At 41.7% G+C, this 15,537-nt stretch overlaps 2 protein-coding genes across 2 annotated transcripts in view; one reads left to right on the forward strand and one right to left on the reverse strand.

The window, feature by feature from the left end:
• Positions 1–1,428, reverse strand: part of WASF1 (WASP family member 1) — an 86,811-nt gene extending 85,383 nt beyond the window's left edge. The window contains exon 1 of the mRNA XM_056487484.1: positions 1,109–1,428. The gene's annotated coding sequence lies outside the window, so the exon portion shown is untranslated. The remainder of the gene's footprint in view (positions 1–1,108) is intronic.
• A 466-nt stretch (positions 1,429–1,894) lies between these two features.
• CDC40 (cell division cycle 40) overlaps positions 1,895–15,537 on the forward strand; it is a 37,692-nt gene continuing 24,049 nt past the window's right edge. Inside the window, exons 1-3 of the mRNA XM_056487486.1 lie at positions 1,895–2,273; positions 11,284–11,370; positions 12,647–12,776. Coding sequence (XP_056343461.1) covers positions 2,079–2,273; positions 11,284–11,370; positions 12,647–12,776 — 412 coding nt within the window. The 5' untranslated portion in view covers positions 1,895–2,078. The remainder of the gene's footprint in view (positions 2,274–11,283; positions 11,371–12,646; positions 12,777–15,537) is intronic.

Genomic DNA, 15,537 nt, shown 5'->3' on the forward strand with positions numbered 1-15,537 from the left:
TTACCTAAAATCCTGATTCTAGCATACAAAGACATAGCATACCTGTGTCTGACAGAACAGATCGTAATGCAGCACCTTGCTCTACTCCACACTATCTATATGCCCCCTACGTATATCTATCCTTTTTTAAAAAAAGAAGCGATACCTCCTCAAGCTAAGAAAACAAATGTTTCAAACCGAGACTGCTGAAAAGGCTGGAAAATTCAAAGTAGAGCATTTAATCAGATTAAATGTCGCTGTGCCACAATTAGATGTCACTGTGTGCTCACTTTAATTCCGAGAGCACATGCAGCTCGAAGGGAAGTCATGGCACTGTGCCGCTCCAGGTGCAAGCGCGGGCAATGCGCACACCTGGCGCTACAGCCAGCCCTCGGCCGGCGCTCCGTGCTTCCCGTTTCTCCGGTCCGCGGGCACGCAGGAAGGCGTTCGGAGCGGGCTGCGAGAAGTTGGAACCTACGCGCCCCTCCTCGCCCCCGGCTATCCCCCGCGGTCTCCAAGCCCTCCTAACAATGGTAGCAGTGTTCCAGCGGGCAGCTCTGCCCTGGAACGGGACCGGATCCCCCCGCACTCCGCCCGCACCCCTGCCCTGGGCAGCGCCGGTGCCGCGGCGGGCGGGAGGGGAGGGGGCGCCTGTCCCCGCACCTGGCGGCGGTGACGTCACCCCGCCGCCCCTCGCCCGCCCTCCGGCGCGCCGACCCCGGCCCTGCTCCGCCGCACCTTCCCCGCCGGCCGAGCCGCGGGGCGCCCGGGAGCGGGAGAAGGACAGGGGAGCGCCGTGCTCCGGCACAAGTGCGGCCGCCTCCCCTCCTCCGCCTCGCAACACGCCCCCCTCATGCCCCTGCCGGCGGGGGCGGCGGGGGGACGGCGGAAAGCGGCTCCGCGGCGAGCTGCCCTCCTTCCCTCCATCACTCCCTCCCGCCGCCGCCCCCCGCGCGGGCGCGGACAAAGGGGAGGGGACCAACACCTGGCGAGCGCCGGTCCCTTTGTGGGGCAGGCGCGTCCCGCAGCCCCGCCGGCGATGGGGAGCGGGGAGCCGGGGCTGGTCCCTGCCGCCCGCCCCAGGGACCGCGAGGGAAGGGAGGTACGGGGGTGGGGGGCACTTACTCGCCTGCCCTCGCCGCGCACCTTCACGCCGCTCAGCCTCAGCCCCTCCCTCCGCGGCCGCCGGGGCGCTGGAAGTTCAGGCGGCGCCGGCCATTCCCAGCTGGCGGCTCCGTGTTTCGGGGGGCGGCGGCGGGCGCGGAGCGTCCCCGGCGGCTTCACAATAGACACCGGGCAGCGCGCGCGTGTCTCTGTGTGTGTGCGCGTGTGTGCGCGCGCGGGGGGCGGGGCCTCTCCCGGCGCGCCGAGCTGGGCGGGAGGGAGCGGGGGGGAAGCGCTGTTTACCCGGCGGCCGAACCCGGCCGCCCCCCCCCACCGCCCGATGCTCGGGCGGGTCCATGCGCCGCCGCCCCCCACCCCGCGGGCGGGCAGGTGGTACGGTCCGGCCCGCCGGGCTCCCGCTCCCCGGCGAGGGCGGGGCGGGGCCCCGCGGCTGTGACGTAACAGAAGCCGGGTGTGCCGGCGGCCAATCGGCGCGAGGGGGCGGAGCTCCCCGGGGCACGGCGCGGGGCCGGCGCGGTGGGAGCCCGGGGATGACAACGGGGGCTGCTGCGGGGTAGGGCTCCCCGCTCCGCTGCCCTCTGTCGAATAGACGACGAAGACGCTTTGTGTGCAGAAGAAGTGTACGTTTGGGAGCTCTCTCCGGGCTGTTAATATTTTCCCTTGCCGCCACGCAAAGTGCATGAGAGCGCCGGGGGGAACTTCCAAGCGCGGCGCCGCATTGCATGCTGGAGCTTGTAGTCCTTCTATGGAGTCCTGAAAGGTTAAGCACCCTCAACAGTCGAGTGGGATGTTCCCCTATCAAACTCCTGTATATCCCGTAACAGACCACAATTTATCCTTTGGAGTGTGTTTTCTGTTTTAACGAGCCACAATTTTAAGACGCAGCCCCACCCCGCCCGTTTAGCGGGGGACGGGACGCCTCGAGCCCTGCGGAGCTGCCAGGACCTGCCCGTCCCGTCATCCCCCGCGCCAAGATGTCGGCGGCCATCGCCGCGCTCGCCTCCTACGGCGGCTCCGACTCGGAGCCCGACTCGGAGCCAGAGACTGAGGGCGGCTCACAGCGCTCCGCCGCCGTGCTCGCCAGCCGCGATGCCGTGCTGCACCTCCGGGCGCCTCCCGCCGCGCCCCCGGCCCTGCCCGTCGATGCGGCCCCGGAAGTAGCCGTGAAGGTAGGCAGCCCTCCAGGGCCCGGGCCGCCCGCCTGCCCGGCGTTGTGTCCGCACCGCCGCCTCGGGACAATGCTGGGGACGGCCCTGGAGCAGCCCCAGGCTGGGGAAGTGGCGTGGAAGGGGCGCGGGGCCGGCAGGGGTGCCTGGCCGCCGCCTGGCCCTGTCCTGCCTTGCCTTGAGGTGTGGGGGCTGGAGCTGTGGAGGAAGGGCGTGTGTCGGGGAGCTCCCGTGGATTCCAGCTGCGGGGTTAAGTTTATTAAAGCGTGTTAGCTCCATCTCAAAGTGTGCCTTGATTACAGTTCCTTAGATACTTGTTTGCTGTTCCCAGTATAAGGTGTTTTCACGGGTGGTGGGGTGAAGTAAATACTTGATAGGGTGACTGCAACTGAATCCTGTTCAAAAGGGCAGCCTGAAAGCTGGTTGGTATTTCTGTTTCTTTATTGGTGGAGGAATCTTTATTTTCTAAGTTCAGTATCACATTGGCTCACTTTTGTGATACCAGCAAGGAAGGGGAGTGCATGCTGATTTAGCTTTGGGATTTTTTTGTACAGGCAACACATTTCTATCCAAAGGAGGCATCTTGCTGTGTTAACTGTCATTGTTACTGTCCTGCTGCCGAATGCTCAGAAAAGTTTCTTGCCTAGTGACTTTGTTGTCATTAGTTAATTAATATCCTATCAGAATTTGTCATATTTTTGTGTGGATGTTATATTGTATGTAGTGACTACATTTGTTTATCTCTTAGAGGCTTGGAAATCTGGCTTCTCAAGTTGCAGCGTCCAGTAGGCTGTCTTGTGCATATTTCAAAAGAAATACTAATTAACATCCATAATATTTAATGAGTGTTAGTGATTAGTGGCAAATAGCTCTGGATATGCTTTTTATCACCCTTAGGTCTGTAGCAACAGGTTTTCCCTTTGCCAAGCCAGCACAAAGGTTTATGTAGTTGCTCGGACTGATGTCAGGGAACTGATCTGGTGAAGTTATTTGTGCTCAGGTCCATTCCTTGATCTGGTTTGCTCAAATGCTATGCTGGTGCAGATAAATCTCCAGTGCAGAAACAAGCAGCTGGAGAAAAGAGTTAGGTGTCAGCAGCACATTCAGTTCAAAGCTGTTTGCCAGGCTGTGCTCTGGAAGGGCTATCCACCAGCACAGATGGACTGCCTCTACTAACTAAGATGGTGTGAGGCTTTTCAATATCAAGATGTTCGATTATAATGTTGTCTATAACATTTACTTGTGAACATAGATGAGTTGCATGTAACTTCAAATAGCAGCAATTTCAAGCTGAGACTTTCAGAACACAGCCTGCTGGAGCTTCTTTTAGCACCACAACCTACTCTGAGTAGCAACAGGTCATTTCTTTGTAGAATTACATCAGACTTTCTTTTCGGTCTTCTAGGGTTTGAGAAATAACTGCCAGTCTCATGTGCCACATGTTCTCAATACCCTCCATGTCTAAAAATGATAGTGTCCCACTGGTCAGCAGTGGAAGCTTGCCAGACACCCCTCAGGAATTTACCCTGATTCTTTAGAATTAAAAAGCCCTTGCTGAACAAATGTGAAAGACATGGTGTTTTGAGCGTAAGACACAAGTCCTCTCTAAGTATAGGCCTGGAAAAACTGAGTAAGTAGAAAGCAAAGTTACAGTTCAGTAATATCACTTCACTTGTGCAAATGCTGTTTTGACATGAATAAGAATCAGGAACTCTTAAGTGCATAGGTATTTATTGCACAAAGGACCAGGAATGGGTAACAAAAGCTGATGGTGAGGAGGGAGGTTAGAAGGGTTAGTCATACAATAAATATAAACCACCGATTGCATTTTTGGCAGTTGAGAGTGCAAAACTTAAATGGCTGGTGTTCTGCATTTTAACTGTTTTACTTGTTTTTTGTTCAGAATTTTGACCTGTTAGCTGATACAGATATTATGTATGCTTTCAACAGGAATGAGTCTTCACTCTCTTTAATAGCAGGTGTCATTGTTAGCCCATTCAGCTGACAGCATTTGGGCTACTGAAGTAAGCATATCAAATATAGCCCTAAGATGTAACTCCAATATGTATTTAATTTTTCTGTAGAAATCTGCTGAGTCCTTGTTTTGAAGTGCATCACAGTTACATAAAGTCATATTTCTGTGAAAATAATTATTCTGTAATTGGAAGCTGTACTAATGGTTGGCAACTGTGTTTTGAAAGTTTTAGGGCTGGCTTTTGTTACATCCTCTTGCAGTCTGCTTCTTGAAATAGGCCTATTGCTGGCAGTGATGTTAAATTGCTCGTAATAGATAACAGCTGTAATTACCGGTGACTCCAATGCAGTAATACTTCTACTCTCATTCTAAACTGAAGAGCCCACTGTAAGAAAGTTGCATGTTTCTGTTACTGTTTTTTTAGCCTTCACTAAAATCACGTGAGGGAAGACAATAGAGGATGAAATTTTGTGCTTCTGGTCGCTTCATCCAGAAAATGTTAGGTTGTAATTGCAGGACATTCAGAGAGGGACAGTGGGGCTGAAGAAAGGTTCTGCTTCTGTTTGAGGAAGTATTGAGGCCAAAAGAGACAGCTGAGGTGTAAAGTATGATAGATACGTACAAAATCATTAAATGATTTAACTCCCTTACAGAGAGGTAGTTAAATACTTGCTCTCTTCCATTACAGCAACCGTAAGCTGTCTAGTAGGAGTTAGATTCAAAGCAAATAAAAGAATTCAGTTCTTCATCCAATGTGTAGTAGAGCTTATTGTCATGCCAAGAAGTCCTGAGTATTGAGGAATTTTGCATTGTTACAAGGAGAATCTGGACAAGTATTTGAAGAGATCCATTGAAAGATGAGGTGTCAATAAATACACAGATTTCCTCAAGTCTCACCAAGACCTGGAAATATTTGGCTGTTGGGAGAGTCCAGAAGCATCATTATATATCCTTGCTCTGCTCTTACTCTCCCCTAGATGCCAAGTTTCTATAAGGTGGACTTTTGTTGGAACAGTGGACAGGTTAATCAAGATATTTTCTTTCTGCAAATACATCACCAAGCAGTAGGTAAGCATGACTGTGTTGTTAACAGAGGCCGTTCAAGAAAGGGAAGGGAGCCCAGAGACAAAGCCATTGCCAAACCCAATTATAATTAGTTTTCCTACAGTTTCTACTTCTATGATAAAAATCACCCTAACATTGCTGATAGTTTTACCTTTACTTTTGAATTATAAATGTAGAAGAAAATTCAGGAAATTGCATTTTCTGTGAAGAAATCACTTCACAGGAAACATTGCAGCTATGATCTTTGCTTCTGAGAGAACAATTACTGTTTGGTCTCTGTCCAGGGTGAGACTCAGATCGGAGTAGATTTTATGATACTTCTCTGCAGTAATGCCCTTCAGTGGTCTTGAGGAGAGGACATTTAACTAAAATAACTAGGCTGGCCAAGCCCCATACAGGAGCTGGAGGATCTGTGTTGCCTTAATGTGAGAAGGGATCAGAAGTGTCAGTTCCCTATGAATCTAGTTTACCTGTGGCACTATGCAGGTTTCCAGAAATGTTTTACGAAAGTGGAGGAAATAGGCTTCTGTCATACTTCTTGATGTTTTTTAAAATGTAATCCTGCCAGCTATGGAAAGAAGAATGATACAAAGTGGCACAGGACAATTCTGTAGCAGTGGTTGAACATTAGTAGACTTGGGAAATGTTACTTGTTAGAAATGTTTATGGTCTTTGACTTGGTGGGTTTTCCAGCTTTCTTTGACACAAAATGTCTTGTACAGAGTAGATGTTTAGAACTTGTCATCCTGGAAGAACCTGAGAATCTAGCCATAGTTCAACAAAATGATTTAGCTTATGCTTTTCTTGCTGGTTTATTTTTATTCTGTTGAAGTTAGTGAGGCAGTCATTTACCATTAAGAGTGTATGAATAGATAGAAAGAAGCTGATAACAGTCATGTATTAATGTTGGGGCTTCACTGCAAATGCTGTTTATCTCTTGGTAATAAATTTGAAAATCTTTAGAATGAGATAATGTGCATTTGACAGCCCAAGTGGTTTAGGCAAGAATTGATAAGTGACAAACTGCTTAAATCTCAGTGGCTCATGGGATGTGGTGTTAATTTACCACATTTTAATGTGATCGATAATTAAAACTAATTAAATGTTATGCAAAGCAGCCTTCCCTTTTTAGCTATTTGACTAACTACTAATGACTTTACCCAGGGAAATTGAATGTTGCAGATTTATTATCTGAAATGTCCAGGAAAAAAAGGGGGAAAAAAGCCCAAACATATAGACATCAAAATTCTCAGCTTGCTTGAGGTGAAGCTGGAAAACATAAGCCACATTATATTCTTTCTAAGGAACAGAATTACCATCCATTGTTGCAGTACACAGTACATGGTGCACTTTGGTCATATATTTAAGGCTTCGCTTTGCTGCCTGTTACAGGGATTTTGCCACTGTTTAATTAAAGAAATGTTTTTGTCTTGCATGCACATAAAGAAACTTCTAGCAAGCTTTTTTAACATTTTTTTGTATTATTTAACTATTTTTTATTCATTAAATCAAATGGTTTTCACAGAAAGTAACACTGTTGTTTTATGGCGTTTGGTTAGGAGTTTTTTTGAAGAAAGGGAGGACTGTGGAACCTTTTAAGGAGGAAAGTTAATCTGATTTACTGTATATGTAGTCTAAAATTCCTTCTATTTCCTGTCCTCTTTCTTATTGCTTTGAAGTGGCCAAGCTTTATGGTAGGACTGAAGGAGCGTGCCTTGGAAGGAACCAGACGTTTGGTGATCTCTGGGGAGTTACACTGAAACAACCCCTTGTCTTCACTTAGTGTCAAAAGCTTCTTTCTGTCTCAAGATAGATTCCTTAGGCAATGCTAATACTCCAGAGAACAGCCCTGTGTGCCATTCCCTTATAGTAGTGTGATTGTGTTTAGTTAAACAAAAGGTACAAAACGACAGCGTTTTACTATCAAAAGAATTTTTTAACCTCATTGAATCATCTCTGAACTGTAAAGCAGCCTGATATTGCAACTAAATAGACATCACTTCTATTAAAAAAACCCTAAACCAACACAGTAAGTAGTTTGGTGAAATGGCATCATCTGCCTCTTTTTGCCTTGTATCAGCAGTGTGTCTTGCTTCTCTCTGGACAGACATTCATTCAACCTGTCTACCAAACTTTGGTGTATCTATGGAGTGAGCATTTTCAGTTTTTGCTTGTCCTTACTTCTGCAAAGCTGTGTAGTCTGAATCTCTTCTGTGCTGAATTAGGTTGCTCAGTTTTTCTATTCAGGTCATATTTTCTTGGGCCTTCAATCCTGTTTTTTTTTTCTTTTGAACACTTTTCATTAGTGTGTGTCTTACTTGACATGTGGTGCCCAGTGTAGCCACTGTATTGCAGTTGGGTGCTTGTTACCATTGCTGAGAAAAGCAGAGAGGTGACACATACAGCTAAGTTTGCATCTTCTTTCTAATATGTTTTTCAAGATAGCTATATTCAGTAAAACATAACTTCTTAAAACCTTAATTCTTTGGTTCTAGGTTATATGGGGTGTATAGCCCTTTAAGGATATTACAGCATGCCATAAAGCCCATATTAATATGATTTCTGAGTTGCAGCAAACACTACCTGCTTCTCTGCCAGTCATACAGCTGAACTTTTTCTCCAGAGGAGCACTCTGTTTGAGAGCTTTCTGACCCCCCTTTTTATGGTTCCTGTGCCTTTGAGAGTAGAGGAAGTGATGTAGGGTAGTACTTAGCCCTTCACTGAAATCACAGATGCCTTCCTCTTTCAGCTTAACTACTGATCATCTCCCATCCCACTGAGCCACTTGTGTCACAGTTGGCACATAAGCTACATGATGGATTGCTCACCTTAGGCTTTTAGATAAATCATTCCTGTGACCAAAGGAAAAGCTACAGCACAGCAGAGAGGCGATCTCTTAGATTAGCTTATCTCAGTCTCAGCTCAGCCAGACTGCTGCTCCTGCGATCCCTCTTCTGTTAGCTAGAGCTATGGCAAATGCATCTGGAATGCTTGCAGTTAAGACTGTTGCCAGCATAAAGGGACAGTGTTGTGAGACCTGTATTACCTTTTCTTGCTTTCTGGGTCCTGGAAGGATGAGTTCTGCTGAAATGGTCTTCTGGCATTGCATGCAGTTGTACCCAGAGATCTTCACCATGTGCAGAGGTTGCTGATGAGTTCTTTTCTCTCATCCAGAAAAAAAAATAAGTAAAGCTGCAACCAAAATACCCCAATGCAGGTAGCTTGATAGTTGGTGAAATATGGGCTAGGTTAATATTTTTAATGTTTCTGCTACCTGCTAGAGTCTCATAATACTGTACAAAATGGCACTTATCAGGTGCTGACCAAAGGATAATTTGTCTATTGCAATTTGAACTCTTGCCATAGACCAACGTTTGGCAATATGTTGTGTCAATATATATATTCCTATCAAGATTTCATTTTTTAAAAATACTGAGAAAGTAAAGTGGGTAGTTGGATCACATTCAAATTATTACACAGTTTAAAGCAAAATGACGTAATGAAAAGATAACCATTATGTGCTTCAGCAGCCTGTTATGAGATTATCATTGGGTGCCCTAAAATATGAAAAACATGAATAAGACTGGAGGTCTTGAGGAGTGTAGCTCTGGTAAATATAACATGTGCTTCAATTTCAAGGCTCGGTGGTTTTCACACAGAAAGAATGTGCCTGTGGTGGTCTAGGAGTGAACATATTGTGTGGCTTTTGAGTGACTCAGCACTGTTCCACCAGCAGCGAAGTAGAACCAGAATTGCTATAATCCCCCAGCAGAGGATCAGCTTTTATGGCACAATCTGTTTCTTTTCTCAATTACCAAGCAGCATATAATAGAGCTTCACAGGAAGAAAAGCAAAGGAAAAATAGCAGAACTGAAAAATGCTTGGCATTTTTGCAAACCTGGATTTTTTTGCTTTTTCAGATTAAAGAGCAGGAAGAAAACTGTCCTAATTTCAAGTAAGATCATCACTGTTTAAATGTCACTAACCATTGATCAGATAAATTTTGCCTTATTATCAATTATATTAATTTTTATTTTTTCAAAATTTTGAGTTTTGTGGACAAGATGTGAAGTGTAGCTGAAAGAGTAAGCTGTATGATGTGATTGAAAAAGTTGTCTGTGGAAAATATCCTCATGGCATGGAGCAGTGCAAGGAATGTAAGTTTGTAGGTAACATAGGTTAGGAAGTGGTTTTGGTGTGTTCCTGTTCTAGATTTTCCTGTTCCTGTTGTAGATTTTTTGCTAGATGAAGGATTAGGCCTGTTGTGCTGTTTGCCGGCAGGTTCATGGTGTATGGAAGTCAGGGCTGTGAATGTACCAGTAGCTGTTGACATCCAAGCCCAGTGAATTGGAAAGGTTGTGTGATGAGGGAAATGAGGTCAGGCTGAGAACTGGTAGTGCTGAGGGTTCAGGTGAGATCAATGCAGTGGCTGGACCTGCCTGTTAAAATAATTGATAACATGGTGAGAGTAAAGCTTTCTGGTTGGACTTAACAATTCTACTAAGACAGTGGCCTTAGCAGAAAAACAATTAATGGGATTGCTGATGTCATGGGGTTTTTTGTTTTGTTTTTATTATTTTTGAGGTTTTTTAACCTGCTTTTATTTTTCGTTTGCTGAGCAGTTTTAATCAAATATAATCAGGTAACAAGCCAAAGATCTTTAGGTACTGTTTTTCTTTTCTGTGTTTTAAAAGTTCAGGTTTAAAAATCTTTTAAATCTTGTACGCGTGAGCAAATTTGACCTGCTGTTAAATTAGGGAGAAAAAAAGATTCTGGGCATAGCATGTCAGAGACTAGCTAACAATATTAAACAAGTTAAGAATATGCCATTTTGTTCTTTCAAGATACTATAATATAAAGCAAGACTGAGTTTATTTGAGATAATTTTTTATTAATGAAGCAACTGCTAAAATTTGATTCTCTGTTGTGCCACTTTCTTTTGTAAGTCAAAAATGCTTTGAGATGCTGTTATAGGTAAGCACTGACTAAGCAATGATGCTAAGATACCTTTTTCAATATGATTGCTAGGGATTTTGCCAGTATACTAGCACATCCTGGGTCCTTTTCAATTGCTGTTTTTTCTAGAATGAAGATACAGGAAGCAATGACTATAATAATTCTGCAAAATAACATTCTCCTTTATTAACAGGGGTCTTGATGAGGGGGGGTGGTTCTGTTGATGTGAAAGAGCCTTCGTAAAGCTCTGAAACCAGGTCTTTTTGGGCACTGCTACCTTGTCAGACATTTTCTTTCTTCTCTGTCTTCTATTTCAGCTGCATGTGCCCTTCTGTATTTTTCCCTGTGAGTTGCTTGAAGTTACTCTTTTGGTTAATCCCTCTTTCTTGTCCCTTCATCTGTCAAATTTTTGTCACAACAGACTTGCAAATGTGTTAAAGTACTAAAGCTGAATTACATTTATACCTTTCAGTATAAAAATGTACCTTTTGGAAATAATGGATTATTGGATTCTGTGAAAATCGTTGTTATACTTAATGTTTGTATGTAATGTTGATATGTAATTTTTTTTCTTTGCAACTGTCTTTCAGAATAGTTACTTGTAATTTCTGCCTTCTATCTTTTACAGAGTTCTAGCTTCTATACTTTTATATTAAATTCATGGCTGTTTTAACTGGTTCTTCTTTACAAGTCTGGTTTTCAAACATCCTAAAACAAAGCTTTCCTTCAGTTTTGATGCTGTTTTTAAAATGTGTGCATGAAATCTTTAAAAAGAAATAATTATTCACATGCAAAAATCACCAAGTGTTTTAGATGAGTTTCTCAGTGGCTGCCTGACATTGGTTTTGCAATCAATATTTTTTAAAAATAGAAATTTTGGCCAAGGTGCTCTTCTCTTTCATAATGCTGAAAGTGTCAACTTGAATTACAGCCCTAATTTGGACTGAAAGAAAGTAATGTCATGTATTTAAATGTTTTTGTGCATAATGGGTTATTAATATGTCTGTTTTATTTCAGGAAGATGTGGAAACAGGGGTCCACCTTGATCCTGCTATCAAGGAAGTTCAATACAATCCCACTTATGAAACTATGTTTGCACCTGAGGTAAGAAACCATTTTGGTTTTTAGAGCATTTTGGCTTAAAAGGCAGAGGTTGTATAAATTTTGTGTGAATTTACTATAAGACAACTTCTTTGGGTGTTTGCTGCATTTTAGAATATGGTTTGAGCAAACTAAAAAATAGATTTTACACAAGCATGTTGGTATTTTTAGTGCTTGAATTTTAATATTCTGCATAAAGCTTTTCTGAGAAGAATCTTAAAATGTTTATCAGAATTATAGCTACGAAAATTTAAAGTTCAGCTGGGAAAATAGCATTATAAAGATGTTGAGTTAAACATGAACAGCATTGAAGTGGTTGTTTACTATTTTCACATTTTTGCTATTTACTTATTGTGCTCATCAGGGCAGAATTAACATTTGTAAGATTTGCAGATATAAGACTTTTAAGAGGAGAATTTAACATTAAAATCAAAGTATTTTCAGTTTAATTATTCATATCAGTATTATGAATTTTAGTAACTTGAGCTATGCTAAATTTGTGTAGTGAGAAACCTTTTAAGACTGAATTTAGACTGCTTGGTGCCATGTGAACCACTTTCCATTTTGTTATAACTGACAGGCTATCTGAAATATAAAAATAGCTGTTCAAGCATTTAACTTTTAGGTTTTTTTTACTTAACTTTTTTAATACTGTTTAGTATTTAACTTCTTTGTACAGTTTGTCTTCTCTTCAATCAGGGGGTAGCCTTTTAGGTAGACAAATACTCAGTCTCAAATTTCTACATCAGTTATGCTTTATGTTTAGAAAACATTTTGAGGTACCACATAAATTGGCCTTTTTATAGTGAGTGTGCAATATATCAAAGCCATGACGTGTGTGAACAAAAGTACTGTTCTAACTTGCTTCAGTGCTGCTGTGTGTAAATGTTTTAGTTAGGGAAACCTAATGTGGGACAGCCTTGCATTTTGTCTTCTGAATGCTTGTACTGGTCCCATATTGAATGACAGTGTGTGTTGGTTCTGTCAAGTACCAACAAGTCAAGAAGTGGATATCAACCTGAGCTCTGTGCCAATAATACAGGCTAGAAAATTCAATCCTGGAATCAACTGTTCAGAACAACTGTGTGATTACTGTGTGAAATAACAGATGAAGAAGCTTATTCAGTAGTCGCAAAGAAGTGATTTTTATTACCATTTTTGAAAGACAGGTCTCTTTTTTTCCTGTGGCTTTTTTTTTTTCCTTTCCTGAAAAAGTACATACACAAAAATAACAAATTACTAATTCTACTCCACCTTGTTTTAACTTTTTTTTTTGAAGTTTGGACCAGAAAACCCATTTAGGACTCAGCAAATGGCTGCACCTAGAAACATGCTTTCTGGATATGCAGAACCAGCTCACATCAATGATTTCATGTTTGAACAACAAAGAAGAACATTTGCAACCTATGGTAAGTCCCTGACAGTGGAATTCACCTCCATCTTTATCATACCCAGGCTGGATAAATTATGACGGTTTTGACAGAACAATTAATAGGACTGTAACTTCTGTAAATTGCTTTTTATCAGAATTAATAAAATGAGAAAAGGCTTTTGAATAAGAATCTATATGAATAGAGATAGTATTTACTTGGGAAAACTCATTCTGTAATTCCCTTTTGAACTGGAATCCAGTGTATGATCTCCTAGCAAGCCCCTTTTAATTAATCTTTCCATTAGTTGCATCAAGTGTAGAAAACACTTGATCAAAATTTCACACTTCTCACATGACTAACTATAGATCTGTTATGCAAATAGATTCTTTCATGTGATTCTGCCTCAGAACTGTAAGGAGCCTTATGACTTGTCAGGTTCTTCAGTGGTTGCCTCTTGATACAAATGGAATCAATCAGATTTGCAGAGAATGGGAATGCATTACTAAAATAGTCTTAGCAAAGACAGACCCAAAGAATTGTGTTGGTAATCAGTGTAGTGACTGCTTTCTTGAATAACATTTTCCCTTATAAATTGTGGCACTTGAAAATTAAAATATTTGAATCTTGGGGAAGCTTGAGACTCAAGCAGACATTTTATGAATTGTAAGAAAAATGGATTTTTTTTTTTTATTATTTTTTTTTTAGATAGGAAAAATATGGAAAGACTGTGGATTCTAAACATTCTTTTGCACACATTTGAAAGAACAAAGCTGCCATGTGTTTACATATAATAATGGTTAATTTTTTCCTATGTTTCATTGTAAGCTTTCATTTCTGTTTTAAGATTGATTGCAAGTGCTTGTTCAAATGAAGTATTCTTTATATGCTTGAAATTCAGTTTTTAAGGCAAGATCTGATACTTCCTGTGTTAACTTAAAATGTCACAACGCTCAACTTTTTGCAAAACAGATTTTCATCTTTCTTTATTCATATTTACAGTCAAAATACTACTTCTTGCAAACTGTTTTGCCTGAAAAATCACCTTCCTAAATGAGTATCCTTAATTTCATTAGGGCTTTATGCATGCCTGAATTCACTTACTACATTCTGTGATGCATGAGATTGTGATTTTGTTGCTAACATCTTTGGTAGCTAGGTATTACAGTGGAAGAAAATGCCTAACATCAGAGACTGTCCCACACTCAATTTTTCTTTGTACTTGAGTTTTATTAGAAGCTTTCTTATAAATGTTAAAACTTGAAATATATTAATGACAGAGTTTTTCTCTTACATTGTTTTAGCTAATAGGTCTTTTTCACGGAGTTGTTAGGATATGGAATATAAGCAAAATGACCATATTAAGGAATGGATATCTAGTTTCATAGCATAATTTTAATTTACTTGACTGTAATTTTGATATTAGAACTTGGCAGACAATACAAGTAGGAGCCTCTATTCAAGACCTGAATAGACAGATTAGATTTTGTTCTGTGAAATTAAATGTAACATTTTGGGGGTCAAAATTAAATGTAACATTTTTGTGTGTAAAACAGATACTGGGAAAAAGTGCCATAGGCATATAGTGTTTCATTAGAGATTTTTTATTTGAAAAGTTTTATTTGGGGAAAGATAAAGCTATCAAGTCTACTCAAAACTACTTCTGTTGGTTATGTCATCACTGTATAGCAGCTGTCTTGAAAGCTGTATTAAAAGTGCATATAAAAGTGTATTTTTAAACCTTGTGCCACTGGCAACTGTGCAGCTATCGTTCAGCTTTTTAGAAATGTTCAGTAGGTAATGATCTGGATACAGTGACAATGGAACTATGAAAAGGCAATACAGGCAATTTAAATGGCAAGAACAAACCAGCACTGGGAAGCTGAAGTTCAGACTAGAAGATGCAGTAAGTGAGCATGATATTCTGGCTCAGTAGAAGATCTGTTAAAAACAGAACTCCTTTAAGTTGTCGGAAAGTTATCTATTAACATTTTCAATGTTCTTTTTTCCATTTGGAAGGATGTAATAAATATCTTCTCAGAAAACACCAAGTATATAAATGCAACTAAAATTGATAGGCATAAACCCAAGCCATATATCTTTTTCAGGACTGAGTCATAACCTATTAGAAGAACAGGAGCAAACCTCTCTTTTAAGAGCTGCAGATCTTGAGACTTCTGGTCTGTTACTCTGTTCAGCACCATTGCACTAAGGCAGGAGATCTCGATGAAATCTGCAATAGCTGGCAAGTAGATAAGCAGTGACTAAATGAAGGATGAGGGTAGTAAATGAGATAATGTATCCAAAACAGCTCAACTGTCTCAAAGTCTCTCACAAAAAAAAAAAAGACAGCTCTATAATATGTATAATCCTGAAAGTTAATACATATTCATTGAGAAACCTGTATATTAATCACAAACAAAACCCAAGTATTTTTTTACCAACTAGTCTTTACTTCTTGTGCTAAATATTTACTCTTAAAGGTACATTTTTTTTGTGATGCTGGGATAGCTGAGAACATCCATGCAATTATTGACTGAAGGTCCTTCCAGCCCTTTATTCTATTAGACAAGAGGCCAGCAATGGGCATCTAGGGAGGAGTAGAAGAAGTGGCAAGAAAAAAATTATACATCTGAATACTTCTTTTCAATATGCAGTCTGTCAACCAAGGGAAATGCTTATATATTTATTAATTTTCAGACAGCTTGTTGGGGGTTTTCTGTTTTTTCTTTTTGATAAGCTTTTCCAGCTGCTTCCTGAACCTGTGTAATTTTTCTTTGTACAGTAACCTCTTTCAGGC

The sequence above is a fragment of the Oenanthe melanoleuca genome, chromosome 3, assembly GCF_029582105.1.
Source record: "Oenanthe melanoleuca isolate GR-GAL-2019-014 chromosome 3, OMel1.0, whole genome shotgun sequence".
In the NCBI taxonomy this organism is placed as follows: domain Eukaryota; kingdom Metazoa; phylum Chordata; class Aves; order Passeriformes; family Muscicapidae; genus Oenanthe; species Oenanthe melanoleuca.